General features: G+C 40.5%; 8 protein-coding genes and 1 long non-coding RNA gene across 11 annotated transcripts in view; 8 read left to right on the top strand and 1 right to left on the bottom strand.

The window, feature by feature from the left end:
* The window catches only part of LOC138413773 (uncharacterized), an 85,099-nt gene that overhangs the window by 23,741 nt on the left and 33,887 nt on the right, over positions 1-27,471 (bottom strand). The window lies entirely within an intron of this gene.
* On the top strand, positions 273-1,223 carry LOC109643205 (olfactory receptor 8G17-like). The gene has a single exon (XM_020108239.2). It carries the CDS (start codon positions 273-275, stop codon positions 1,221-1,223), a length of 951 nt encoding a protein of 316 aa, XP_019963798.2.
* LOC138404876 (olfactory receptor 8G17-like) lies at positions 2,870-3,820 on the top strand. Its single transcript, XM_069510251.1, has one exon. The coding sequence runs from the start codon at positions 2,870-2,872 to the stop codon at positions 3,818-3,820; it is 951 nt and encodes a 316-aa protein (XP_069366352.1).
* On the top strand, positions 5,527-8,322 carry LOC138404877 (olfactory receptor 8G17-like). The gene has a single exon (XM_069510252.1). It carries the CDS (start codon positions 7,372-7,374, stop codon positions 8,320-8,322), a length of 951 nt encoding a protein of 316 aa, XP_069366353.1. The 5' UTR covers positions 5,527-7,371.
* Positions 9,969-10,919, top strand: LOC138404878 (olfactory receptor 8G17-like). The gene has a single exon (XM_069510253.1). It carries the CDS (start codon positions 9,969-9,971, stop codon positions 10,917-10,919), a length of 951 nt encoding a protein of 316 aa, XP_069366354.1.
* Positions 14,445-15,398, top strand: LOC138404879 (olfactory receptor 8G17-like). Its single transcript, XM_069510254.1, has one exon. It carries the CDS (start codon positions 14,448-14,450, stop codon positions 15,396-15,398), a length of 951 nt encoding a protein of 316 aa, XP_069366355.1. The 5' UTR covers positions 14,445-14,447.
* Positions 17,045-18,961, top strand: LOC138404880 (olfactory receptor 8G17-like). The gene is made up of 2 exons (XM_069510255.1): positions 17,045-17,984; positions 18,828-18,961. Exons 1-2 carry the CDS (start codon positions 17,045-17,047, stop codon positions 18,959-18,961), a joined length of 1,074 nt encoding a protein of 357 aa, XP_069366356.1.
* LOC138404881 (olfactory receptor 8G17-like) lies at positions 19,713-22,508 on the top strand. Its single transcript, XM_069510256.1, has one exon. It carries the CDS (start codon positions 21,558-21,560, stop codon positions 22,506-22,508), a length of 951 nt encoding a protein of 316 aa, XP_069366357.1. The 5' UTR covers positions 19,713-21,557.
* Positions 24,155-25,105, top strand: LOC138404882 (olfactory receptor 8G17-like). Its single transcript, XM_069510257.1, has one exon. It carries the CDS (start codon positions 24,155-24,157, stop codon positions 25,103-25,105), a length of 951 nt encoding a protein of 316 aa, XP_069366358.1.

A 27,471-nucleotide genomic window follows, 5' to 3' on the forward strand; every position in this document is an offset into this window, starting at 1 on the left:
AAAAAGAAGGAGGTCTTGCTGTGCTAGGACCTGTAGGTACAGATGAGTCAAGACTGATGAAACTAAGTCCCAAAGCACGTCTCGCTTTACTACAACTATGAATGTTGAAAAATATTTTATAATGTCGAATTGTAGTTTTCTAATTTGTAAGGATTTGTACTGTTGCATGCTTTTGTTGATACTTTAACTTTTTGGACCTTTAAAGTATCAGTTGTATCAAGACTAACTCAACGGATATAATAACACAAACTATACATTTGTGTTCCAGGTTGATGGAGAACTACACCTACAACAGCTTCACTCTCCAGATGGAGGGGATAAAGGTGACAAAGGATACCATGTACCCTGTCTTTTTCTTGTACTTTATTTCCTATATTGTTATAATGGTTATGAATATTGGAATTTCCATTCTAATTGTCATAGATAAGAACCTTCACCAGCCCATGTATCTCCTGTTCTGTAACCTGTCAGTCAGTGACATCATTGGAAGTACTCATATTGTTCCCCGGTTGCTGTCGGACATCCTGCGTCCTCCCTCTGAACGTCTCATCAGTTATTACGAGTGTGTGGTCCAAGCTTTCACTACACAATTCTTTGGCACCACCTCCCACACGGTGCTGATGATCATGACCTTTGACAGATATGTGGCCATCTGTCATCCTCTGCGTTACGCTGCCATCATGACCAACAAGATGGTGATCAAGCTGACAGTGTCTGCCTGGGGCGTGGCCTTTGTGTTGGTGGGGATTCTGCTGGGTTTGACCATAAGACTGAACCGATGCAGGACAAAGATCATGAATCCGTTCTGTGACAACGCCTCGCTGTTCAAACTCTCCTGTGAGAGTGTGTTTGTTAATAATGTTTACGGCCTCACGTTCACCGTGGTCCTGCTCTCAGCTTCTATCGGCAGCATAGTTCTCACATATACTCAAATAACCATCGTCTGTCTGACCAGTAAAAACAAGTCTCTGAACAGTAAAGCTTTAAAGACCTGCAGCACTCATCTAATGGTGTATCTCATCATGATGTTTAGTGGAATGATCATCATTATTCTGCATCGCTTCCCTCAGTACTCAGACTATAGGAAGCTGTCTGCCATTCTGTTTGTCCTTGTCCCTGGAAGTCTCAACCCCATTATTTATGGTGTACAGTCCAAAGAGATACGGAAATTTCTATTTGAAATGTTTTGCACAAAAAAATGTTTGGCATCATGTAAAAAATAAATGTTTCTTTTTATTATCAAAAGAACTCATATGAAACCATGAACCGTGAAAAAAATGTATCAATGTTAATGCTCTGAATGAAAGCTTCTGTTTTTGCCTAAAATATATATTAATTGTAAATATGTAAATAAATGTTCACAGCAAAATACTCTAGTCTGCAAATGATTGTGTGATAATCACTTAATGTATTGATACAGAAATGGAACAAAGAGAATATTTGAACACAGCACATAGAAACATGGAAGGAGACCTCTGTAGATGTGAACAGCTTTGGTTGTCAAAAGTGAGCAGAAAAATGTCCTGATTTTATTATTATGAATACTGTATATTGCTTGTGTGTCTCAATGCTCGTGGTCAATGATGATTAGTGTAATGATTATTACTGGATACACAGCAGTGCTAAAACAGCTAATTGATCAGCATGTTGTGTGTTAGATTTAACACTTTGTTGTGTAATTAACTTTGAAGCCATTAAGGAATGAACTTCCAACTGCAGCAGTTTTAAGTATTTTCACTTCTTTTTTCTGTTTTTCATTTTATCAAATGTCCTTAATGGTTGAGTCAGTGGCTAAAGATTTACATATTGTATGCGTCAGTCTCCAGATGGAGGGGTTAAAGGTCACACAGAAATCCATGTACCCTGTTGTTTTTATATTCTTAGTGACATACTTTTTTAACTGTTATGCATATTTGCATTTCAGTTCTAATTGCCATCGATAAGAACCTTCACCAGCCCATGTATCTCCAGTTTTAAAGTCAGCCAGTGACATACTTGGAAGTACTCTAGGTATCATCAGTTATTATGAATGTGTAGTTCACGTTTTCACCACACAGTTTATTGGGGCCAGCGCTCACACTGTGCTCATGATTAAGGCCTTTGAGTTTGTTCCTGTCGAGGTGAAACAAACGAAAAGGAGAAAAACCCTCTGGATGTGGTCACGGCTGAAGGTGGAAGAGGTGACTTGGGTCAAAAGTGTCCCAAGTATCCTGAAGTGTTTACCAGGCTTAACTCAGCTTGTGGTCGTCACTGTTAAAACTTTCAGTCGGGTCAAACCAGAACTTCACTCTTGAGTCTCTTGTTAAAAAGCTAACTCTGGTTTTGCTGCCTGTGCTTTTTAGAACTCATCATAAAATATTGCTACTTTGTGCTACTTGTGTTTTGTTTTCTTGTTTTTCTTCATTTGTCCTTTGTGAAACAATTTGTAACAATTGTTCTGGAAGCTACTACATAAGTTATTTCTGTTGTTTTTATGACAGGATTCTGTTTGCAGAGTTTAGTGTAAATGGAACTTTGCCGAGTAGGAAAGTCCCTTGATGTTACATCAGACATTATGTAATGCTAACTGATTCCCCAATGAAAAAGCTATGTCTTTAAAAAAGAAGGAGGTCTTGCTGTGCTAGGACCTGTAGGTACAGATGAGTCAAGACTGATGAAACTAAGTCCCAAAGCACGTCTCGCTTTACTACAACTATAATTGTTGAAAAATATTTTATAATGTCGAATTGTAGTTTTCTAATTTGTAAGGATTTGTACTGTTGCATGCTTTTGTTGATACTTTAACTTTTTGGACCTTTAAAGTATCAGTTGTATCAAGACTAACTCAACGGATATAATAACACAAACTATACATTTGTGTTCCAGGTTGATGGAGAACTACACCTACAACAGCTTCACTCTCCAGATGGAGGGGATAAAGGTGACAAAGGATACCATGTACCCTGTCTTTTTCTTGTACTTTATTTCCTATATTGTTATAATGGTTATGAATATTGGAATTTCCATTCTAATTGTCATAGATAAGAACCTTCACCAGCCCATGTATCTCCTGTTCTGTAACCTGTCAGTCAGTGACATCATTGGAAGTACTCATATTGTTCCCCGGTTGCTGTCGGACATCCTGCGTCCTCCCTCTGAACGTCTCATCAGTTATTACGAGTGTGTGGTCCAAGCTTTCACTACACAACTTTTTGGCACCACCTCCCACACGGTGCTGATGATCATGACCTTTGACAGATATGTGGCCATCTGTAATCCTCTGCGTTACGCTGCCATCATGACCAACAAGATGGTGATCAAGCTGACAGTGTCTGCCTGGGGCGTGGCCTTTGTGTTGGTGGGGATTCTGCTGGGTTTGACCATAAGACTGAACCGATGCAGGACAAAGATCATGAATCCATTCTGTGACAACGCCTCGCTGTTCAAACTCTCCTGTGAGAGTGTGTTTGTTAATAATGTTTACGGCCTCACGTTCACCGTGGTCCTGCTCTCAGCTTCTATCGGCAGCATAGTTCTCACATATACTAAAATAACCATCGTCTGTCTGAGCAGTAAAAACAAGTCTCTGAACAGTAAAGCTTTAAAGACCTGCAGCACTCATCTAATGGTGTATCTCATCATGATGTTTAGTGGAATCATTCTTATTACTCTGCATCGCTTCCCTCAGTACTCAGACTATAGGAAACTTTCTGCCATTCTGTTTGTCCTTGTCCCTGGAAGTCTCAACCCCATTATTTATGGTGTACAGTCCAAAGAGATACGGAAATTTCTATTGAAAATGTTTTGCACAAAAAAATGTTTGGCATCATGTAAAAAATAAATGTTTCTTTTTATTAAGCAAATTGTCAAAAGAACTCATATGAACTGCGAATAAATTAATTAATTCTCAACGAAAGCTTCTGTTTTTGCTTAAAATATACACATATTGTAAATATGTAAATAAATGTTCACAGCAAAATACTCTAGTCTGCAAATGATTGTGTGATATTCACATAATATATTGATAGAGAAATGGAACAAAGTGAAGAGAGTGTTTTATATATATATGACTCAGTTATATATTATATATACTGATGTTATTGCTATAAATTCTGTACATAGCTTTTTCTGTCTCAATACTACTCCTCAATAATGATTATTACTGAATACAAAGCAGAGCTAAAATGGCTATAGTATATATACTGTAGTATTTTCACTTCTTATGTCTGTTTGTCATTTTATCAAATTTCATCTATGGTTGAGTCAGTAGCTAAAAATTTAAATATGGTTCTCAGGTGTTGGTGGGTGGTCAGGTTGCCTCATCGATTGAACAGGTTTTTACAACTGAGGGAGTAATGCATTTGTTAGGTGTGTGGAGCTAATCTAATGAGAGTGATATTGTGACTTCAACAATAGCTCAACAGATTTGACTTCTCCAGTTCTTTCAACACAACTCGCTGCTCAGGGAAAAGCTGGAAGGAGTTTTTGTTGTTAGGGCATCTTTTATACCCATACTTAGCATTTCTCAAGGACATAAAAGTCTGGATGACCCACAGTTTTCTCTTATTAAAATCAGATAAAACAGAGGTTCTTATTCTCGGCCCTTAGAGAGAAAAATCAGGTATCTGGGAGTCTTCTTTGATCCTGATTGGTCCTTTGATTCTCAAGCCTAGTTTATGCTTCTGCGTCGCGTCGACGCCGTACCTACGCCGTACCTACGCCGTACCTATGCCGTACCTATGCCGTACCTACGCCGTACCTATGCCGTCAACGCGGACCCCTACGGCGTAGCCTGACGTGCGCCTCCCAAAAATCCTAACTACGCGTCGCGTCGACGTGGACCGCAAGCGCTGTGATTGGTCCGCTCAGAACGTAAGTTCCGGCAGTTGCTTTTCCGGTCTTTCTTCCTCGTCATAAAAACACCTCCGCAAACGTCTTCTCTGTCGCCCGCGCTTCAACATTTGCAATATAAGCATTTGTTCCTCAATATTAATGAGCTCAAACAACAAATACAGCTGCTCCACCTCGGTCGCCATTGTTTACTGTTGTTTACTTTACAGAAGAAAAAGCGAGGATTCGGCTATAACCACACAAACACACAGCCACACCCCCTAGCAGCATGGCGGTGAATTGCAGAGCAACGCGTTCCTTCGACGCAGAACTTCGAATGCTCAACGACTGCGTCACGTGTTGCAGAAGCATAAACTAGGCTTTACTTTAAACACATTTCTGGGACCGCCTTCTTTCACTTACGTAATATCTCAAAAATGTCCTGTCTCAAAAAGAAGCAGAAAAACTAGTGCACGCCTTTGTCACATCCAGACTAGATTATTGTAATTCCTTATTATCAGGCTCCAGCAGTAAGTCATTAAAGACCCTGCAGCTTGTCCAAAATGCTCCCAGAAGTCAGACTTACTTGTTGTCCCTAAAGTCTCTCAAAGTAGAGGAGGAGCCAGAGCTTTCAGCATCAGGCTCCTCTCCTGTGGAATCATCTCAGGGTCAGTTCAGGAGGCAGACCTCCTCTCAGTGTTTAAGAGTCGGCTTTAAACCTTCCTTTAACATAAAGCTTATAGTGAGAGCTGGTCCAGACTCGTCTTAGATCAGCTCTGAGTTCTGCTGCTGTAGCTTTAGAATGTGGAGGAACACATGACACATGGAGCTTCTCTTTCCTCTGCTCCCTCCTTATCTCATCAAATAACTTCACGTCTCATCAACATGTTACTGACTTGACTTCTTCCCGGAGTCCCTGGGCCTTATCGCTCGCAGATCCACATCGTGGATCATGATGGTGGATCATGATCGAGGTGGCAGCTGATCGTAGACTATGATCACAATAAGACTGCTTGATAAACAATATGTCTCCTCAGATACTCGACCATTACTGACAATAACTTCTCAATTTATTCACGTTCCATCAAGCTTCAAACTGTTTCCTCTAACCAGCGCTGTAACTACTCTTATTTCTCTGACGTTCTCAGTGACACGTGGCGTCTACTGCACTTGTGTCCTGGGAGACAGATCCTTTTTAGTAGTTTCACCCTTGTTGAGTTAAGAACAGAGGACGTCACAGCTTGTTAAAGCCTATGAGACAAATTGTGATTTGTGAATATGGGCTATACAAATACATTTTGATTGATTGATTGATTGACTTAGGGCATTACTCACAGGGCCTGATCTACTAAAAGTGTGCGTGTGTAAAAACATGTGCAAACTTGATTTCACCCACAAAAAAACATGCAAGCTGATCGACTAACAGTGCGCACTGAGGTCTGCGTGGAGAATAACATGCGCTGTTCATTTAGCACGTTTGCCTTAATGAATATGCAAAATCTGCGTTTCTACCTGAGTGCACAAATAGATGCGAATACTTTAATTTAGCACATGCATTGTGATTTACAAAGCCTGAAAAAAGATTGTGGTAGTTGTGACTGCGTCTTTATTTAAAACGTTTGAAAGGAAAGTGCTAATCGGCACAGCGCTACGCACAGATGGCTGCAGTTATTGTGGTGAGGAGGAGATGGCAGGAAGAAGACAGAGAGAACGGATTCTTTCTGCTCGTGTTAGCATGTTTGGATGGACAGAAGCAAAAACAATTCCTCTCCTGTCAGGGCACTGATCGTCACACCAGATACAGCTGACCAGCTGCCTGGTGTGTGCTGTGTGTGCAACAACGGCCCGAGTGTCGAGCCTGAGTGCTCGTGCCACAGAAGACACAGCCCTCACTTGCCGCACAATATTGGTGAGAGGCATCTCTTCCACCGAGGTTTTATTATGAGCTATTTATTTTCTTCTACTCTTAATTTCATTGGTTTTTGTTTTACCCACATCATTTACTTTCTTGCAGATACTCTCCCATATTGTGTTTCTTTAAGTTATATTCATATTTCTTTGCTCAACAGCATGTTTGTTTGCCTCTTCCACTAACACATCCAGTTCTATTGCATTAAATTTAATTCTGCTCCCCGTAATGCTCCATGGCAGAAACCAGTAACACACGCAAAACACTCATTTAAATACTACTGCCTCCACCATGTTTGCAACTGTTATCATTTGCGCAATCATTTGAAGTAGATCACCCGCAAAACGCCCACCAACCAAATGTGCAATCTGTTATAATGCAGACGTAATTTAGCTCTCTATATTTTGGATGTCAGTAGATCAGGCCCGCAGAGTGTACAAAGAACTAGTGTAAGCCCTGTGGTCTAAACATGGAGTATTATTGGGTTAGGGTTAGGGGTTAACTGTAACCAGGGCCTGAAAAATGACACTTAACTTTTTTTTCTCCCAAATTAATCACATTTTTGAAAACGAAACAGGCTTGAAAACGTATTAAACTTGGCACTAGCGTCGTTGTTACATAGTCTGTATAGCTATTTTCATTATTTCAGGTTGATGGAAAACTACACCTACAACAGCTTCACTCTCCAGCTGGAGGGGTTGAATGTTTCAAATGAATCAATCTACCCAGTCTTCCTCTTCTTCCTTTTCTCCTATCTGTTCATCCTGGTAGCTAACGTAGGCATTGCTGTCCTAGTTTTCACAGACAAAAACCTTCACCAGCCCATGTACCTCCTTTTCTGTAACCTGCCATTTAATGACATACTTGGAAACTCTATCATGGTCCCGCGTTTGCTCATAGACATCCTGCGTCCTCCCTCTGAACGTCTCATCAGTTATTACGAGTGTGTGGTCCAAGCTTTCACCTCACACATGTTCGGCACCACCTCCCACACGGTGCTGATGATCATGACCTTTGACAGATATGTGGCCATCTGTCATCCTCTGCGTTACGCTGCCATCATGACCAACAAGATGGTGATCAAGCTGACAGTGTCTGCCTGGGGCGTGGCCTTTGTGTTGGTGGGGATTCTGCTGGGTTTGACCATAAGACTGAACCGATGCAGGACAAAGATCATGAATCCTTACTGTGACAACGCCTCGCTGTTCAAACTCTCCTGTGAGAGTGTGTTTGTTAATAATGTTTACGGCCTCACGTTCACCGTGGTCCTGCTCTCAGCTTCTATCGGCAGCATAGTTCTCACATATACTCAAATAACCATCGTCTGTCTGACCAGTAAAAACAAGTCTCTGAACAGTAAAGCTTTAAAGACCTGCAGCACTCATCTAATGGTGTATCTCATCATGATGTTTAGTGGAATGATCATCATTATTCTGCATCGCTTCCCTCAGTACTCAGACTATAGGAAGCTGTCTGCCATTCTGTTTGTCCTTGTCCCTGGAAGTCTCAACCCCATTATTTATGGTGTACAGTCCAAAGAGATACGGAAATTTCTATTTGAAATGTTTTGCACAAAAAAATGTTTGGCATCATGTAAAAAATAAATGTTTCTTTTTATTATCAAAAGAACTCATATGAAACCATGAACCGTGAAAAAAATGTATCAATGTTAATGCTCTGAATGAAAGCTTCTGTTTTTGCCTAAAATATATATTAATTGTAAATATGTAAATAAATGTTCACAGCAAAATACTCTAGTCTGCAAATGATTGTGTGATAATCACTTAATGTATTGATACAGAAATGGAACAAAGAGAATATTTGAACACAGCACATAGAAACATGGAAGGAGACCTCTGTAGATGTGAACAGCTTTGGTTGTCAAAAGTGAGCAGAAAAATGTCCTGATTTTATTATTATGAATACTGTATATTGCTTGTGTGTCTCAATGCTCGTGGTCAATGATGATTAGTGTAATGATTATTACTGGATACACAGCAGTGCTAAAACAGCTAATTGATCAGCATGTTGTGTGTTAGATTTAACACTTTGTTGTGTAATTAACTTTGAAGCCATTAAGGAATGAACTTCCAACTGCAGCAGTTTTAAGTATTTTCACTTCTTTTTTCTGTTTTTCATTTTATCAAATGTCCTTAATGGTTGAGTCAGTGGCTAAAGATTTACATATTGTATGCGTCAGTCTCCAGATGGAGGGGTTAAAGGTCACACAGAAATCCATGTACCCTGTTGTTTTTATATTCTTAGTGACATACTTTTTTAACTGTTATGCATATTTGCATTTCAGTTCTAATTGCCATCGATAAGAACCTTCACCAGCCCATGTATCTCCAGTTTTAAAGTCAGCCAGTGACATACTTGGAAGTACTCTAGGTATCATCAGTTATTATGAATGTGTAGTTCACGTTTTCACCACACAGTTTATTGGGGCCAGCGCTCACACTGTGCTCATGATTAAGGCCTTTGAGTTTGTTCCTGTCGAGGTGAAACAAACGAAAAGGAGAAAAACCCTCTGGATGTGGTCACGGCTGAAGGTGGAAGAGGTGACTTGGGTCAAAAGTGTCCCAAGTATCCTGAAGTGTTTACCAGGCTTAACTCAGCTTGTGGTCGTCACTGTTAAAACTTTCAGTCGGGTCAAACCAGAACTTCACTCTTGAGTCTCTTGTTAAAAAGCTAACTCTGGTTTTGCTGCCTGTGCTTTTTAGAACTCATCATAAAATATTGCTACTTTGTGCTACTTGTGTTTTGTTTTCTTGTTTTTCTTCATTTGTCCTTTGTGAAACAATTTGTAACAATTGTTCTGGAAGCTACTACATAAGTTATTTCTGTTGTTTTTATGACAGGATTCTGTTTGCAGAGTTTAGTGTAAATGGAACTTTGCCGAGTAGGAAAGTCCCTTGATGTTACATCAGACATTATGTAATGCTAACTGATTCCCCAATGAAAAAGCTATGTCTTTAAAAAAGAAGGAGGTCTTGCTGTGCTAGGACCTGTAGGTACAGATGAGTCAAGACTGATGAAACTAAGTCCCAAAGCACGTCTCGCTTTACTACAACTATGAATGTTGAAAAATATTTTATAATGTCGAATTGTAGTTTTCTAATTTGTAAGGATTTGTACTGTTGCATGCTTTTGTTGATACTTTAACTTTTTGGACCTTTAAAGTATCAGTTGTATCAAGACTAACTCAACGGATATAATAACACAAACTATACATTTGTGTTCCAGGTTGATGGAGAACTACACCTACAACAGCTTCACTCTCCAGATGGAGGGGATAAAGGTGACAAAGGATACCATGTACCATGTCTTTTTCTTGTACTTTATTTCCTATATTGTTATAATGGTTATGAATATTGGAATTTCCATTCTAATTGTCATAGATAAGAACCTTCACCAGCCCATGTATCTCCTGTTCTGTAACCTGTCAGTCAGTGACATCATTGGAAGTACTCATATTGTTCCCCGGTTGCTGTCGGACATCCTGCGTCCTCCCTCTGAACGTCTCATCAGTTATTACGAGTGTGTGGTCCAAGCTTTCACTACACAACTTTTTGGCACCACCTCCCACACGGTGCTGATGATCATGACCTTTGACAGATATGTGGCCATCTGTCATCCTCTGCGTTACGCTGCCATCATGACCAACAAGATGGTGATCAAGCTGACAGTGTCTGCCTGGGGCGTGGCCTTTGTGTTGGTGGGGATTCTGCTGGGTTTGACCATAAGACTGAACCGATGCAGGACAAAGATCATGAATCCTTACTGTGACAACGCCTCGCTGTTCAAACTCTCCTGTGAGAGTGTGTTTGTTAATAATGTTTACGGCCTCACGTTCACCGTGGTCCTGCTCTCAGCTTCTATCGGCAGCATAGTTCTCACATATACTCAAATAACCATCGTCTGTCTGACCAGTAAAAACAAGTCTCTGAACAGTAAAGCTTTAAAGACCTGCAGCACTCATCTAATGGTGTATCTCATCATGATCTTTAGTGGAATCATTCTTATTACTCTGCATCGCTTCCCTCAGTACTCAGACTATAGGAAACTTTCTGCCATTCTGTTTGTCCTTGTCCCTGGAAGTCTCAACCCCATTATTTATGGTGTACAGTCCAAAGAGATACGGAAATTTCTATTGAAAATGTTTTGCACAAAAAAATGTTTGGCATCATGTAAAAAATAAATGTTTCTTTTTATTAAGCAAATTGTCAAAAGAACTCATATGAACTGTGAATAAATTGATTAATTCTCAACGAAAGCTTCTGTTTTTGCTTAAAATATACACATATTGTAAATATGTAAATAAATGTTCACAGCAAAATACTCCAGTCTGCAAATGATTGTGTGATATTCACATAATATATTGATAGAGAAATGGAACAAAGTGAAGAGAGTGTTTTATATATATATGACTGAGTTATATATTATATATACTGATGTTATTGCTATAAATTCTGTACATAGCTTTTTCTGTCTCAATACTACTCCTCAATAATGATTATTACTGAATACAAAGCAGAGCTAAAATGGCTATAGTATATATACTGTAGTATTTTCACTTCTTATGTCTGTTTGTCATTTTATCAAATTTCATCTATGGTTGAGTCAGTAGCTAAAAATTTAAATATGGTTCTCAGGTGTTGGTGGGTGGTCAGGTTGCCTCATCAATTGAACAGGTTTTTACAACTGAGGGAGTAATGCATTTGTTAGGTGTGTGGAGCTAATCTAATGAGAGTGATATTGTGACTTCAACAATAGCTCAACAGATTTGACTTCTCCAGTTCTTTCAACACAACTCGCTGCTCAGGGAAAAGCTGGAAGGAGTTTTTGTTGTTAGGGCATCTTTTATACCCATACTTAGCATTTCTCAAGGACATAAAAGTCTGGATGACCCACAGTTTTCTCTTATTAAAATCAGATAAAACAGAGGTTCTTATTCTCGGCCCTTAGAGAGAAAAATCAGGTATCTGGGAGTCTTCTTTGATCCTGATTGGTCCTTTGATTCTCAAGCCTAGTTTATGCTTCTGCGTCGCGTCGACGCCGTACCTACGCCGTACCTATGCCGTACCTACGCCGTACCTATGCCGTCAACGCGGACCCCTACGGCGTAGCCTGACGTGCGCCTCCCAAAAATCCTAACTACGCGTCGCGTCGACGTGGACCGCAAGCGCTGTGATTGGTCCGCTCAGAACGTAAGTTCCGGCAGTTGCTTTTCCGGTCTTTCTTCCTCGTCATAAAAACACCTCCGCAAACGTCTTCTCTGTCGCCCGCGCTTCAACATTTGCAATATAAGCATTTGTTCCTCAATATTAATGAGCTCAAACAACAAATACAGCTGCTCCACCTCGGTCGCCATTGTTTACTGTTGTTTACTTTACAGAAGAAAAAGCGAGGATTCGGCTATAACCACACAAACACACAGCCACACCCCCTAGCAGCATGGCGGTGAATTGCAGAGCAACGCGTTCCTTCGACGCAGAACTTCGAATGCTCAACGACTGCGTCACGTGTTGCAGAAGCATAAACTAGGCTTTACTTTAAACACATTTCTGGGACCGCCTTCTTTCACTTACGTAATATCTCAAAAATGTCCTGTCTCAAAAAGAAGCAGAAAAACTAGTGCACGCCTTTGTCACATCCAGACTAGATTATTGTAATTCCTTATTATCAGGCTCCAGCAGTAAGTCATTAAAGACCCTGCAGCTTGTCCAAAATGCTCCCAGAAGTCAGACTTACTTGTTGTCCCTAAAGTCTCTCAAAGTAGAGGAGGAGCCAGAGCTTTCAGCATCAGGCTCCTCTCCTGTGGAATCATCTCAGGGTCAGTTCAGGAGGCAGACCTCCTCTCAGTGTTTAAGAGTCGGCTTTAAACCTTCCTTTAACATAAAGCTTATCGTTAGAGCTGGTCCAGACTCGTCTTAGATCAGCTCTGAGTTCTGCTGCTGTAGCTTTAGAATGTGGAGGAACACATGACACATGGAGCTTCTCTTTCCTCTGCTCCCTCCTTATCACATCAAATAACTTCACGTCTCATCAACATGTTACTGACTTGACTTCTTCCCGGAGTCCCTGGGCCTTATCGCTCGCAGATCCACATCGTGGATCATGATGGTGGATCATGATCGAGGTGGCAGCTGATCGTAGACTATGATCACAATAAGACTGCTTGATAAACAATATGTCTCCTCAGATACTCGACCATTACTGACAATAACTTCTCAATTTATTCACGTTCCATCAAGCTTCAAACTGTTTCCTCTAACCAGCGCTGTAACTACTCTTATTTCTCTGACGTTCTCAGTGACACGTGGCGTCTACTGCACTTGTGTCCTGGGAGACAGATCCTTTTTAGTAGTTTCACCCTTGTTGAGTTAAGAACAGAGGACGTCACAGCTTGTTAAAGCCTATGAGACAAATTGTGATTTGTGAATATGGGCTATACAAATACATTTTGATTGATTGATTGATTGACTTAGGGCATTACTCACAGGGCCTGATCTACTAAAAGTGTGCGTGTGTAAAAACATGTGCAAACTTGATTTCACCCACAAAAAAACATGCAAGCTGATCGACTAACAGTGCGCACTGAGGTCTGCGTGGAGAATAACATGCGCTGTTCATTTAGCACGTTTGCCTTAATGAATATGCAAAATCTGCATTTCTACCTGAGTGCACAAATAGATGCGAATACTTTAATTTAGCACATGCATTGTGATTTACAAAGCCTGAAAAAAGATTGTGGTAGTTGTGACTGCGTCTTTATTTAAAACGTTTGAAAGGAAAGTGCTAATCGGCACAGCGCTACGCACAGATGGCTGCAGTTATTGTGGTGAGGAGGAGATGGCAGGAAGAAGACAGAGAGAACGGATTCTTTCTGCTCGTGTTAGCATGTTTGGATGGACAGAAGCAAAAACAATTCCTCTCCTGTCAGGGCACTGATCGTCACACCAGATACAGCTGACCAGCTGCCTGGTGTGTGCTGTGTGTGCAACAACGGCCCGAGTGTCGAGCCTGAGTGCTCGTGCCACAGAAGACACAGCCCTCACTTGCCGCACAATATTGGTGAGAGGCATCTCTTCCACCGAGGTTTTATTATGAGCTATTTATTTTCTTCTACTCTTAATTTCATTGGTTTTTGTTTTACCCACATCATTTACTTTCTTGCAGATACTCTCCCATATTGTGTTTCTTTAAGTTATATTCATATTTCTTTGCTCAACAGCATGTTTGTTTGCCTCTTCCACTAACACATCCAGTTCTATTGCATTAAATTTAATTCTGCTCCCCGTAATGCTCCATGGCAGAAACCAGTAACACACGCAAAACACTCATTTAAATACTACTGCCTCCACCATGTTTGCAACTGTTATCATTTGCGCAATCATTTGAAGTAGATCACCCGCAAAACGCCCACCAACCAAATGTGCAATCTGTTATAATGCAGACGTAATTTAGCTCTCTATATTTTGGATGTCAGTAGATCAGGCCCGCAGAGTGTACAAAGAACTAGTGTAAGCCCTGTGGTCTAAACATGGAGTATTATTGGGTTAGGGTTAGGGGTTAACTGTAACCAGGGCCTGAAAAATGACACTTAACTTTTTTTCTCCCAAATTAATCACATTTTTGAAAACGAAACAGGCTTGAAAACGTATTAAACTTGGCACTAGCGTCGTTGTTACATAGTCTGTATAGCTATTTTCATTATTTCAGGTTGATGGAAAACTACACCTACAACAGCTTCATACTCCAGCTGGAGGGGTTGAATGTTTCAAATGAATCAATCTACCCAGTCTTCCTCTTCTTCCTTTTCTCCTATCTGTTCATCCTGGTAGCTAACGTAGGCATTGCTGTCCTAGTTTTCACAGACAAAAACCTTCACCAGCCCATGTACCTCCTTTTCTGTAACCTGCCATTTAATGACATACTTGGAAACTCTATCATGGTCCCGTGTTTGCTCATAGACATCCTGCGTCCTCCCTCTGAACGTCTCATCAGTTATTACGAGTGTGTGGTCCAAGCTTTCACCACACACATGTTCGGCACCACCTCCCACACGGTGCTGATGATCATGGCCTTTGACAGATATGTGGCCATCTGTCATCCTCTGCGTTACGCTGCCATCATGACCAACAAGATGGTGATCAAGCTGACAGTGTCTGCCTGGGCCGTGGCCTTTGTGTTGGTGGGGATTCTGCTGGGTTTGACCATAAGACTGAACCGATGCAGGACAAAGATCATGAATCCTTACTGTGACAACGCCTCGCTGTTCAAACTCTCCTGTGAGAGTGTGTTTGTTAATAATGTTTACGGCCTCACGTTCACCGTGGTCCTGCTCTCAGCTTCTATCGGCAGCATAGTTCTCACATATACTCAAATAACCATCGTCTGTCTGACCAGTAAAAACAAGTCTCTGAACAGTAAAGCTTTAAAGACCTGCAGCACTCATCTAATGGTGTATCTCATCATGATGTTTAGTGGAATGATCATCATTATTCTGCATCGCTTCCCTCAGTACTCAGACTATAGGAAGCTGTCTGCCATTCTGTTTGTCCTTGTCCCTGGAAGTCTCAACCCCATTATTTATGGTGTACAGTCCAAAGAGATACGGAAATTTCTATTTGAAATGTTTTGCACAAAAAAATGTTTGGCATCATGTAAAAAATAAATGTTTCTTTTTATTATCAAAAGAACTCATATGAAACCATGAACCGTGAAAAAAATGTATCAATGTTAATGCTCTGAATGAAAGCTTCTGTTTTTGCCTAAAATATATATTAATTGTAAATATGTAAATAAATGTTCACAGCAAAATACTCTAGTCTGCAAATGATTGTGTGATAATCACTTAATGTATTGATACAGAAATGGAACAAAGAGAATATTTGAACACAGCACATAGAAACATGGAAGGAGACCTCTGTAGATGTGAACAGCTTTGGTTGTCAAAAGTGAGCAGAAAAATGTCCTGATTTTATTATTATGAATACTGTATATTGCTTGTGTGTCTCAATGCTCGTGGTCAATGATGATTAGTGTAATGATTATTACTGGATACACAGCAGTGCTAAAACAGCTAATTGATCAGCATGTTGTGTGTTAGATTTAACACTTTGTTGTGTAATTAACTTTGAAGCCATTAAGGAATGAACTTCCAACTGCAGCAGTTTTAAGTATTTTCACTTCTTTTTTCTGTTTTTCATTTTATCAAATGTCCTTAATGGTTGAGTCAGTGGCTAAAGATTTACATATTGTATGCGTCAGTCTCCAGATGGAGGGGTTAAAGGTCACACAGAAATCCATGTACCCTGTTGTTTTTATATTCTTAGTGACATACTTTTTTAACTGTTATGCATATTTGCATTTCAGTTCTAATTGCCATCGATAAGAACCTTCACCAGCCCATGTATCTCCAGTTTTAAAGTCAGCCAGTGACATACTTGGAAGTACTCTAGGTATCATCAGTTATTATGAATGTGTAGTTCACGTTTTCACCACACAGTTTATTGGGGCCAGCGCTCACACTGTGCTCATGATTAAGGCCTTTGAGTTTGTTCCTGTCGAGGTGAAACAAACGAAAAGGAGAAAAACCCTCTGGATGTGGTCACGGCTGAAGGTGGAAGAGGTGACTTGGGTCAAAAGTGTCCCAAGTATCCTGAAGTGTTTACCAGGCTTAACTCAGCTTGTGGTCGTCACTGTTAAAACTTTCAGTCGGGTCAAACCAGAACTTCACTCTTGAGTCTCTTGTTAAAAAGCTAACTCTGGTTTTGCTGCCTGTGCTTTTTAGAACTCATCATAAAATATTGCTACTTTGTGCTACTTGTGTTTTGTTTTCTTGTTTTTCTTCATTTGTCCTTTGTGAAACAATTTGTAACAATTGTTCTGGAAGCTACTACATAAGTTATTTCTGTTGTTTTTATGACAGGATTCTGTTTGCAGAGTTTAGTGTAAATGGAACTTTGCCGAGTAGGAAAGTCCCTTGATGTTACATCAGACATTATGTAATGCTAACTGATTCCCCAATGAAAAAGCTATGTCTTTAAAAAAGAAGGAGGTCTTGCTGTGCTAGGACCTGTAGGTACAGATGAGTCAAGACTGATGAAACTAAGTCCCAAAGCACGTCTCGCTTTACTACAACTATAATTGTTGAAAAATATTTTATAATGTCGAATTGTAGTTTTCTAATTTGTAAGGATTTGTACTGTTGCATGCTTTTGTTGATACTTTAACTTTTTGGACCTTTAAAGTATCAGTTGTATCAAGACTAACTCAACGGATATAATAACACAAACTATACATTTGTGTTCCAGGTTGATGGAGAACTACACCTACAACAGCTTCACTCTCCAGATGGAGGGGATAAAGGTGACAAAGGATACCATGTACCCTGTCTTTTTCTTGTACTTTATTTCCTATATTGTTATAATGGTTATGAATATTGGAATTTCCATTCTAATTGTCATAGATAAGAACCTTCACCAGCCCATGTATCTCCTGTTCTGTAACCTGTCAGTCAGTGACATCATTGGAAGTACTCGTATTGTTCCCCGGTTGCTGTCGGACATCCTGCGTCCTCCCTCTGAACGTCTCATCAGTTATTACGAGTGTGTGGTCCAAGCTTTCACCTCACAACTTTTTGGCACCACCTCCCACACGGTGCTGATGATCATGGCCTTTGACAGATATGTGGCCATCTGTCATCCTCTGCGTTACGCTGCCATCATGACCAACAAGATGGTGATCAAGCTGACAGTGTCTGCCTGGGGCGTGGCCTTTGTGTTGGTGGGGATTCTGCTGGGTTTGACCATAAGACTGAACCGATGCAGGACAAAGATCATGAATCCTTACTGTGACAACGCCTCGCTGTTCAAACTCTCCTGTGAGAGTGTGTTTGTTAATAATGTTTACGGCCTCACGTTCACCGTGGTCCTGCTCTCAGCTTCTATCGGCAGCATAGTTCTCACATATACTCAAATAACCATCGTCTGTCTGACCAGTAAAAACAAGTCTCTGAACAGTAAAGCTTTAAAGACCTGCAGCACTCATCTAATGGTGTATCTCATCATGATGTTTAGTGGAATCATTCTTATTACTCTGCATCGCTTCCCTCAGTACACAGACATCAGGAACCTTTCTGCCATTCTGTTTGTCCTTGTCCCTGGAAGTCTCAACCCCATTATTTATGGTGTACAGTCCAAAGAGATACGGAAATTTCTATTGAAAATGTTTTGCACAAAAAAATGTTTGGCATCATGTAAAAAATAAATGTTTCTTTTTATTAAGCAAATTGTCAAAAGAACTCATATGAACTGTGAATAAATTGATTAATTCTCAACGAAAGCTTCTGTTTTTGCTTAAAATATACACATATTGTAAATATGTAAATAAATGTTCACAGCAAAATACTCCAGTCTGCAAATGATTGTGTGATATTCACATAATATATTGATAGAGAAATGGAACAAAGTGAAGAGAGTGTTTTATATATATATGACTGAGTTATATATTATATATACTGATGTTATTGCTATAAATTCTGTACATAGCTTTTTCTGTCTCAATACTACTCCTCAATAATGATTATTACTGAATACAAAGCAGAGCTAAAATGGCTATAGTATATATACTGTAGTATTTTCACTTCTTATGTCTGTTTGTCATTTTATCAAATTTCATCTATGGTTGAGTCAGTAGCTAAAAATTTAAATATGGTTCTCAGGTGTTGGTGGGTGGTCAGGTTGCCTCATCAATTGAACAGGTTTTTACAACTGAGGGAGTAATGCATTTGTTAGGTGTGTGGAGCTAATCTAATGAGAGTGATATTGTGACTTCAACAATAGCTCAACAGATTTGACTTCTCCAGTTCTTTCAACACAACTCGCTGCTCAGGGAAAAGCTGGAAGGAGTTTTTGTTGTTAGGGCATCTTTTATACCCATACTTAGCATTTCTCAAGGACATAAAAGTCTGGATGACCCACAGTTTTCTCTTATTAAAATCAGATAAAACAGAGGTTCTTATTCTCGGCCCTTAGAGAGAAAAATCAGGTATCTGGGAGTCTTCTTTGATCCTGATTGGTCCTTTGATTCTCAAGCCTAGTTTATGCTTCTGCGTCGCGTCGACGCCGTACCTACGCCGTACCTATGCCGTACCTACGCCGTACCTACGCCGTACCTATGCCGTACCTACGCCGTACCTATGCCGTCAACGCGGACCCCTACGGCGTAGCCTGACGTGCGCCTCCCAAAAATCCTAACTACGCGTCGCGTCGACGTGGACCGCAAGCGCTGTGATTGGTCCGCTCAGAACGTAAGTTCCGGCAGTTGCTTTTCCGGTCTTTCTTCCTCGTCATAAAAACACCTCCGCAAACGTCTTCTCTGTCGCCCGCGCTTCAACATTTGCAATATAAGCATTTGTTCCTCAATATTAATGAGCTCAAACAACAAATACAGCTGCTCCACCTCGGTCGCCATTGTTTACTGTTGTTTACTTTACAGAAGAAAAAGCGAGGATTCGGCTATAACCACACAAACACACAGCCACACCCCCTAGCAGCATGGCGGTGAATTGCAGAGCAACGCGTTCCTTCGACGCAGAACTTCGAATGCTCAACGACTGCGTCACGTGTTGCAGAAGCATAAACTAGGCTTTACTTTAAACACATTTCTGGGACCGCCTTCTTTCACTTACGTAATATCTCAAAAATGTCCTGTCTCAAAAAGAAGCAGAAAAACTAGTGCACGCCTTTGTCACATCCAGACTAGATTATTGTAATTCCTTATTATCAGGCTCCAGCAGTAAGTCATTAAAGACCCTGCAGCTTGTCCAAAATGCTCCCAGAAGTCAGACTTACTTGTTGTCCCTAAAGTCTCTCAAAGTAGAGGAGGAGCCAGAGCTTTCAGCATCAGGCTCCTCTCCTGTGGAATCATCTCAGGGTCAGTTCAGGAGGCAGACCTCCTCTCAGTGTTTAAGAGTCGGCTTTAAACCTTCCTTTAACATAAAGCTTATAGTGAGAGCTGGTCCAGACTCGTCTTAGATCAGCTCTGAGTTCTGCTGCTGTAGCTTTAGAATGTGGAGGAACACATGACACATGGAGCTTCTCTTTCCTCTGCTCCCTCCTTATCACATCAAATAACTTCACGTCTCATCAACATGTTACTGACTTGACTTCTTCCCGGAGTCCCTGGGCCTTATCGCTCGCAGATCCACATCGTGGATCATGATGGTGGATCATGATCGAGGTGGCAGCTGATCGTAGACTATGATCACAATAAGACTGCTTGATAAACAATATGTCTCCTCAGATACTCGACCATTACTGACAATAACTTCTCAATTTATTCACGTTCCATCAAGCTTCAAACTGTTTCCTCTAACCAGCGCTGTAACTACTCTTATTTCTCTGACGTTCTCAGTGACACGTGGCGTCTACTGCACTTGTGTCCTGGGAGACAGATCCTTTTTAGTAGTTTCACCCTTGTTGAGTTAAGAACAGAGGACGTCACAGCTTGTTAAAGCCTATGAGACAAATTGTGATTTGTGAATATGGGCTATACAAATACATTTTGATTGATTGATTGATTGACTTAGGGCATTACTCACAGGGCCTGATCTACTAAAAGTGTGCGTGTGTAAAAACATGTGCAAACTTGATTTCACCCACAAAAAAACATGCAAGCTGATCGACTAACAGTGCGCACTGAGGTCTGCGTGGAGAATAACATGCGCTGTTCATTTAGCACGTTTGCCTTAATGAATATGCAAAATCTGCGTTTCTACCTGAGTGCACAAATAGATGCGAATACTTTAATTTAGCACACGCATTGTGATTTACAAAGCCTGAAAAAAGATTGTGGTAGTTGTGACTGCGTCTTTATTTAAAACGTTTGAAAGGAAAGTGCTAATCGGCACAGCGCTACGCACAGATGGCTGCAGTTATTGTGGTGAGGAGGAGATGGCAGGAAGAAGACAGAGAGAACGGATTCTTTCTGCTCGTGTTAGCATGTTTGGATGGACAGAAGCAAAAACAATTCCTCTCCTGTCAGGGCACTGATCGTCACACCAGATACAGCTGACCAGCTGCCTGGTGTGTGCTGTGTGTGCAACAACGGCCCGAGTGTCGAGCCTGAGTGCTCGTGCCACAGAAGACACAGCCCTCACTTGCCGCACAATATTGGTGAGAGGCATCTCTTCCACCGAGGTTTTATTATGAGCTATTTATTTTCTTCTACTCTTAATTTCATTGGTTTTTGTTTTACCCACATCATTTACTTTCTTGCAGATACTCTCCCATATTGTGTTTCTTTAAGTTATATTCATATTTCTTTGCTCAACAGCATGTTTGTTTGCCTCTTCCACTAACACATCCAGTTCTATTGCATTAAATTTAATTCTGCTCCCCGTAATGCTCCATGGCAGAAACCAGTAACACACGCAAAACACTCATTTAAATACTACTGCCTCCACCATGTTTGCAACTGTTATCATTTGCGCAATCATTTGAAGTAGATCACCCGCAAAACGCCCACCAACCAAATGTGCAATCTGTTATAATGCAGACGTAATTTAGCTCTCTATATTTTGGATGTCAGTAGATCAGGCCCGCAGAGTGTACAAAGAACTAGTGTAAGCCCTGTGGTCTAAACATGGAGTATTATTGGGTTAGGGTTAGGGGTTAACTGTAACCAGGGCCTGAAAAATGACACTTAACTTTTTTTTCTCCCAAATTAATCACATTTTTGAAAACGAAACAGGCTTGAAAACGTATTAAACTTGGCACTAGCATCGTTGTTACATAGTCTGTATAGCTATTTTCATTATTTCAGGTTGATGGAAAACTACACCTACAACAGCTTCATACTCCAGCTGGAGGGGTTGAATGTTTCAAATGAATCAATCTACCCAGTCTTCCTCTTCTTCCTTTTCTCCTATCTGTTCATCCTGGTAGCTAACGTAGGCATTGCTGTCCTAGTTTTCACAGACAAAAACCTTCACCAGCCCATGTACCTCCTTTTCTGTAACCTGCCATTTAATGACATACTTGGAAACTCTATCATGGTCCCGCGTTTGCTCATAGACATCCTGCGTCCTCCCTCTGAACGTCTCATCAGTTATTACGAGTGTGTGGTCCAAGCTTTCACCACACACATGTTCGGCACCACCTCCCACACGGTGCTGATGATCATGGCCTTTGACAGATATGTGGCCATCTGTCATCCTCTGCGTTACGCTGCCATCATGACCAACAAGATGGTGATCAAGCTGACAGTGTCTGCCTGGGGCGTGGCCTTTGTGTTGGTGGGGATTCTGCTGGGTTTGACCATAAGACTGAACCGATGCAGGACAAAGATCATGAATCCTTACTGTGACAACGCCTCGCTGTTCAAACTCTCCTGTGAGAGTGTGTTTGTTAATAATGTTTACGGCCTCACCTTCACCGTGGTCCTGCTCTCAGCTTCTATCGGCAGCATAGTTCTCACATATACTCAAATAACCATCGTCTGTCTGACCAGTAAAAACAAGTCTCTGAACAGTAAAGCTTTAAAGACCTGCAGCACTCATCTAATGGTGTATCTCATCATGATGTTTAGTGGAATGATCATCATTATTCTGCATCGCTTCCCTCAGTACTCAGACTATAGGAAGCTGTCTGCCATTCTGTTTGTCCTTGTCCCTGGAAGTCTCAACCCCATTATTTATGGTGTACAGTCCAAAGAGATACGGAAATTTCTATTTGAAATGTTTTGCACAAAAAAATGTTTGGCATCATGTAAAAAATAAATGTTTCTTTTTATTATCAAAAGAACTCATATGAAACCATGAACCGTGAAAAAAATGTATCAATGTTAATGCTCTGAATGAAAGCTTCTGTTTTTGCCTAAAATATATATTAATTGTAAATATGTAAATAAATGTTCACAGCAAAATACTCTAGTCTGCAAATGATTGTGTGATAATCACTTAATGTATTGATACAGAAATGGAACAAAGAGAATATTTGAACACAGCACATAGAAACATGGAAGGAGACCTCTGTAGATGTGAACAGCTTTGGTTGTCAAAAGTGAGCAGAAAAATGTCCTGATTTTATTATTATGAATACTGTATATTGCTTGTGTGTCTCAATGCTCGTGGTCAATGATGATTAGTGTAATGATTATTACTGGATACACAGCAGTGCTAAAACAGCTAATTGATCAGCATGTTGTGTGTTAGATTTAACACTTTGTTGTGTAATTAACTTTGAAGCCATTAAGGAATGAACTTCCAACTGCAGCAGTTTTAAGTATTTTCACTTCTTTTTTCTGTTTTTCATTTTATCAAATGTCCTTAATGGTTGAGTCAGTGGCTAAAGATTTACATATTGTATGCGTCAGTCTCCAGATGGAGGGGTTAAAGGTCACACAGAAATCCATGTACCCTGTTGTTTTTATATTCTTAGTGACATACTTTTTTAACTGTTATGCATATTTGCATTTCAGTTCTAATTGCCATCGATAAGAACCTTCACCAGCCCATGTATCTCCAGTTTTAAAGTCAGCCAGTGACATACTTGGAAGTACTCTAGGTATCATCAGTTATTATGAATGTGTAGTTCACGTTTTCACCACACAGTTTATTGGGGCCAGCGCTCACACTGTGCTCATGATTAAGGCCTTTGAGTTTGTTCCTGTCGAGGTGAAACAAACGAAAAGGAGAAAAACCCTCTGGATGTGGTCACGGCTGAAGGTGGAAGAGGTGACTTGGGTCAAAAGTGTCCCAAGTATCCTGAAGTGTTTACCAGGCTTAACTCAGCTTGTGGTCGTCACTGTTAAAACTTTCAGTCGGGTCAAACCAGAACTTCACTCTTGAGTCTCTTGTTAAAAAGCTAACTCTGGTTTTGCTGCCTGTGCTTTTTAGAACTCATCATAAAATATTGCTACTTTGTGCTACTTGTGTTTTGTTTTCTTGTTTTTCTTCATTTGTCCTTTGTGAAACAATTTGTAACAATTGTTCTGGAAGCTACTACATAAGTTATTTCTGTTGTTTTTATGACAGGATTCTGTTTGCAGAGTTTAGTGTAAATGGAACTTTGCCGAGTAGGAAAGTCCCTTGATGTTACATCAGACATTATGTAATGCTAACTGATTCCCCAATGAAAAAGCTATGTATTTAAAAAAGAAGGAGGTCTTGCTGTGCTAGGACCTGTAGGTACAGATGAGTCAAGACTGATGAAACTAAGTCCCAAAGCACGTCTCGCTTTACTACAACTATGAATGTTGAAAAATATTTTATAATGTCGAATTGTAGTTTTCTAATTTGTAAGGATTTGTACTGTTGCATGCTTTTGTTGATACTTTAACTTTTTGGACCTTTAAAGTATCAGTTGTATCAAGACTAACTCAACGGATATAATAACACAAACTATACATTTGTGTTCCAGGTTGATGGAGAACTACACCTACAACAGCTTCACTCTCCAGATGGAGGGGATAAAGGTGACAAAGGATACCATGTACCCTGTCTTTTTCTTGTACTTTATTTCCTATATTGTTATAATGGTTATGAATATTGGAATTTCCATTCTAATTGTCATAGATAAGAACCTTCACCAGCCCATGTATCTCCTGTTCTGTAACCTGTCAGTCAGTGACATCATTGGAAGTACTCATATTGTTCCCCGGTTGCTGTCGGACATCCTGCGTCCTCCCTCTGAACGTCTCATCAGTTATTACGAGTGTGTGGTCCAAGCTTTCACTACACAATTCTTTGGCACCACCTCCCACACGGTGCTGATGATCATGACCTTTGACAGATATGTGGCCATCTGTCATCCTCTGCGTTACGCTGCCATCATGACCAACAAGATGGTGATCAAGCTGACAGTGTCTGCCTGGGGCGTGGCCTTTGTGTTGGTGGGGATTCTGCTGGGTTTGACCATAAGACTGAACCGATGCAGGACAAAGATCATGAATCCTTACTGTGACAACGCCTCGCTGTTCAAACTCTCCTGTGAGAGTGTGTTTGTTAATAATGTTTACGGCCTCACGTTCACCGTGGTCCTGCTCTCAGCTTCTATCGGCAGCATAGTTCTCACATATACTCAAATAACCATCGTCTGTCTGACCAGTAAAAACAAGTCTCTGAACAGTAAAGCTTTAAAGACCTGCAGCACTCATCTAATGGTGTATCTCATCATGATGTTTAGTGGAATCATTGTTATTACTCTGCATCGCTTCCCTCAGTACTCAGACTATAGGAAACTTTCTGCCATTCTGTTTGTCCTTGTCCCTGGAAGTCTCAACCCCATTATTTATGGTGTACAGTCCAAAGAGATACGGAAATTTCTATTTGAAATGTTTTGCACAAAAAAATGTTTGGCATCATGTAAAAAATAAATGTTTCTTTTTATTAAGCAAATTGTCAAAAGAACTCATATGAACTGCGAATAAATTGATTAATTCTCAACGAAAGCTTCTGTTTTTGCTTAAAATATACACATATTGTAAATATGTAAATAAATGTTCACAGCAAAATACTCTAGTCTGCAAATGATTGTGTGATATTCACATAATATATTGATAGAGAAATGGAACAAAGTGAAGAGAGTGTTTTATATATATATGACTCAGTTATATATTATATATACTGATGTTATTGCTATAAATTCTGTACATAGCTTTTTCTGTCTCAATACTACTCCTCAATAATGATTATTACTGAATACAAAGCAGAGCTAAAATGGCTATAGTATATATACTGTAGTATTTTCACTTCTTATGTCTGTTTGTCATTTTATCAAATTTCATCTATGGTTGAGTCAGTAGCTAAAAATTTAAATATGGTTCTCAGGTGTTGGTGGGTGGTCAGGTTGCCTCATCGATTGAACAGGTTTTTACAACTGAGGGAGTAATGCATTTGTTAGGTGTGTGGAGCTAATCTAATGAGAGTGATATTGTGACTTCAACAATAGCTCAACAGATTTGACTTCTCCAGTTCTTTCAACACAACTCGCTGCTCAGGGAAAAGCTGGAAGGAGTTTTTGTTGTTAGGGCATCTTTTATACCCATACTTAGCATTTCTCAAGGACATAAAAGTCTGGATGACCCACAGTTTTCTCTTATTAAAATCAGATAAAACAGAGGTTCTTATTCTCGGCCCTTAGAGAGAAAAATCAGGTATCTGGGAGTCTTCTTTGATCCTGATTGGTCCTTTGATTCTCAGGCCTAGTTTATGCTTCTGCGTCGCGTCGACGCCGTACCTATGCCGTACCTACGCCGTACCTATGCCGTCAACGCGGACCCCTACGGCGTAGCCTGACGTGCGCCTCCCAAAAATCCTAACTACGCGTCGCGTCGACGTGGACCGCAAGCGCTGTGATTGGTCCGCTCAGAACGTAAGTTCCGGCAGTTGCTTTTCCGGTCTTTCTTCCTCGTCATAAAAACACCTCCGCAAACGTCTTCTCTGTCGCCCGCGCTTCAACATTTGCAATATAAGCATTTGTTCCTCAATATTAATGAGCTCAAACAACAAAAACAGCAGCTCCACCTCGGTCGCCATTGTTTACTGTTGTTTACTTTACAGAAGAAAAAGCGAGGATTCGGCTATAACCACACAAACACACAGCCACACCCCCTAGCAGCATGGCGGTGAATTGCAGAGCAACGCGTTCCTTCGACGCAGAACTTCGAATGCTCAACGACTGCGTCACGTGTTGCAGAAGCATAAACTAGGCTTTACTTTAAACACATTTCTGGGACCGCCTTCTTTCACTTACGTAATATCTCAAAAATGTCCTGTCTCAAAAAGAAGCAGAAAAACTAGTGCACGCCTTTGTCACATCCAGACTAGATTATTGTAATTCCTTATTATCAGGCTCCAGCAGTAAGTCATTAAAGACCCTGCAGCTTGTCCAAAATGCTCCCAGAAGTCAGACTTACTTGTTGTCCCTAAAGTCTCTCAAAGTAGAGGAGGAGCCAGAGGTTTCAGCATCAGGCTCCTCTCCTGTGGAATCATCTCAGGGTCAGTTCAGGAGGCAGACCTCCTCTCAGTGTTTAAGAGTCGGCTTTAAACCTTCCTTTAACATAAAGCTTATCGTTAGAGCTGGTCCAGACTCGTCTTAGATCAGCTCTGAGTTCTGCTGCTGTAGCTTTAGAATGTGGAGGAACACATGACACATGGAGCTTCTCTTTCCTCTGCTCCCTCCTTATCACATCAAATAACTTCACGTCTCATCAACATGTTACTGACTTGACTTCTTCCCGGAGTCCCTGGGCCTTATCGCTCGCAGATCCACATCGTGGATCATGATGGTGGATCATGATCGAGGTGGCAGCTGATCGTAGACTATGATCACAATAAGACTGCTTGATAAACAATATGTCTCCTCAGATACTCGACCATTACTGACAATAACTTCTCAATTTATTCACGTTCCATCAAGCTTCAAACTGTTTCCTCTAACCAGCGCTGTAACTACTCTTATTTCTCTGACGTTCTCAGTTACACGTGGCGTCTACTGCACTTGTGTCCTGGGAGACAGATCCTTTTTAGTAGTTTCACCCTTGTTGAGTTAAGAACAGAGGACGTCACAGCTTGTTAAAGCCTATGAGACAAATTGTGATTTGTGAATATGGGCTATACAAATACATTTTGATTGATTGATTGATTGACTTAGGGCATTACTCACAGGGCCTGATCTACTAAAAGTGTGCGTGTGTAAAAACATGTGCAAACTTGATTTCACCCACAAAAAAACATGCAA

The sequence above is a fragment of the Paralichthys olivaceus genome, chromosome 15 (genome assembly GCF_024713975.1).
Source record: "Paralichthys olivaceus isolate ysfri-2021 chromosome 15, ASM2471397v2, whole genome shotgun sequence".
NCBI lineage: Eukaryota > Metazoa > Chordata > Actinopteri > Pleuronectiformes > Paralichthyidae > Paralichthys > Paralichthys olivaceus.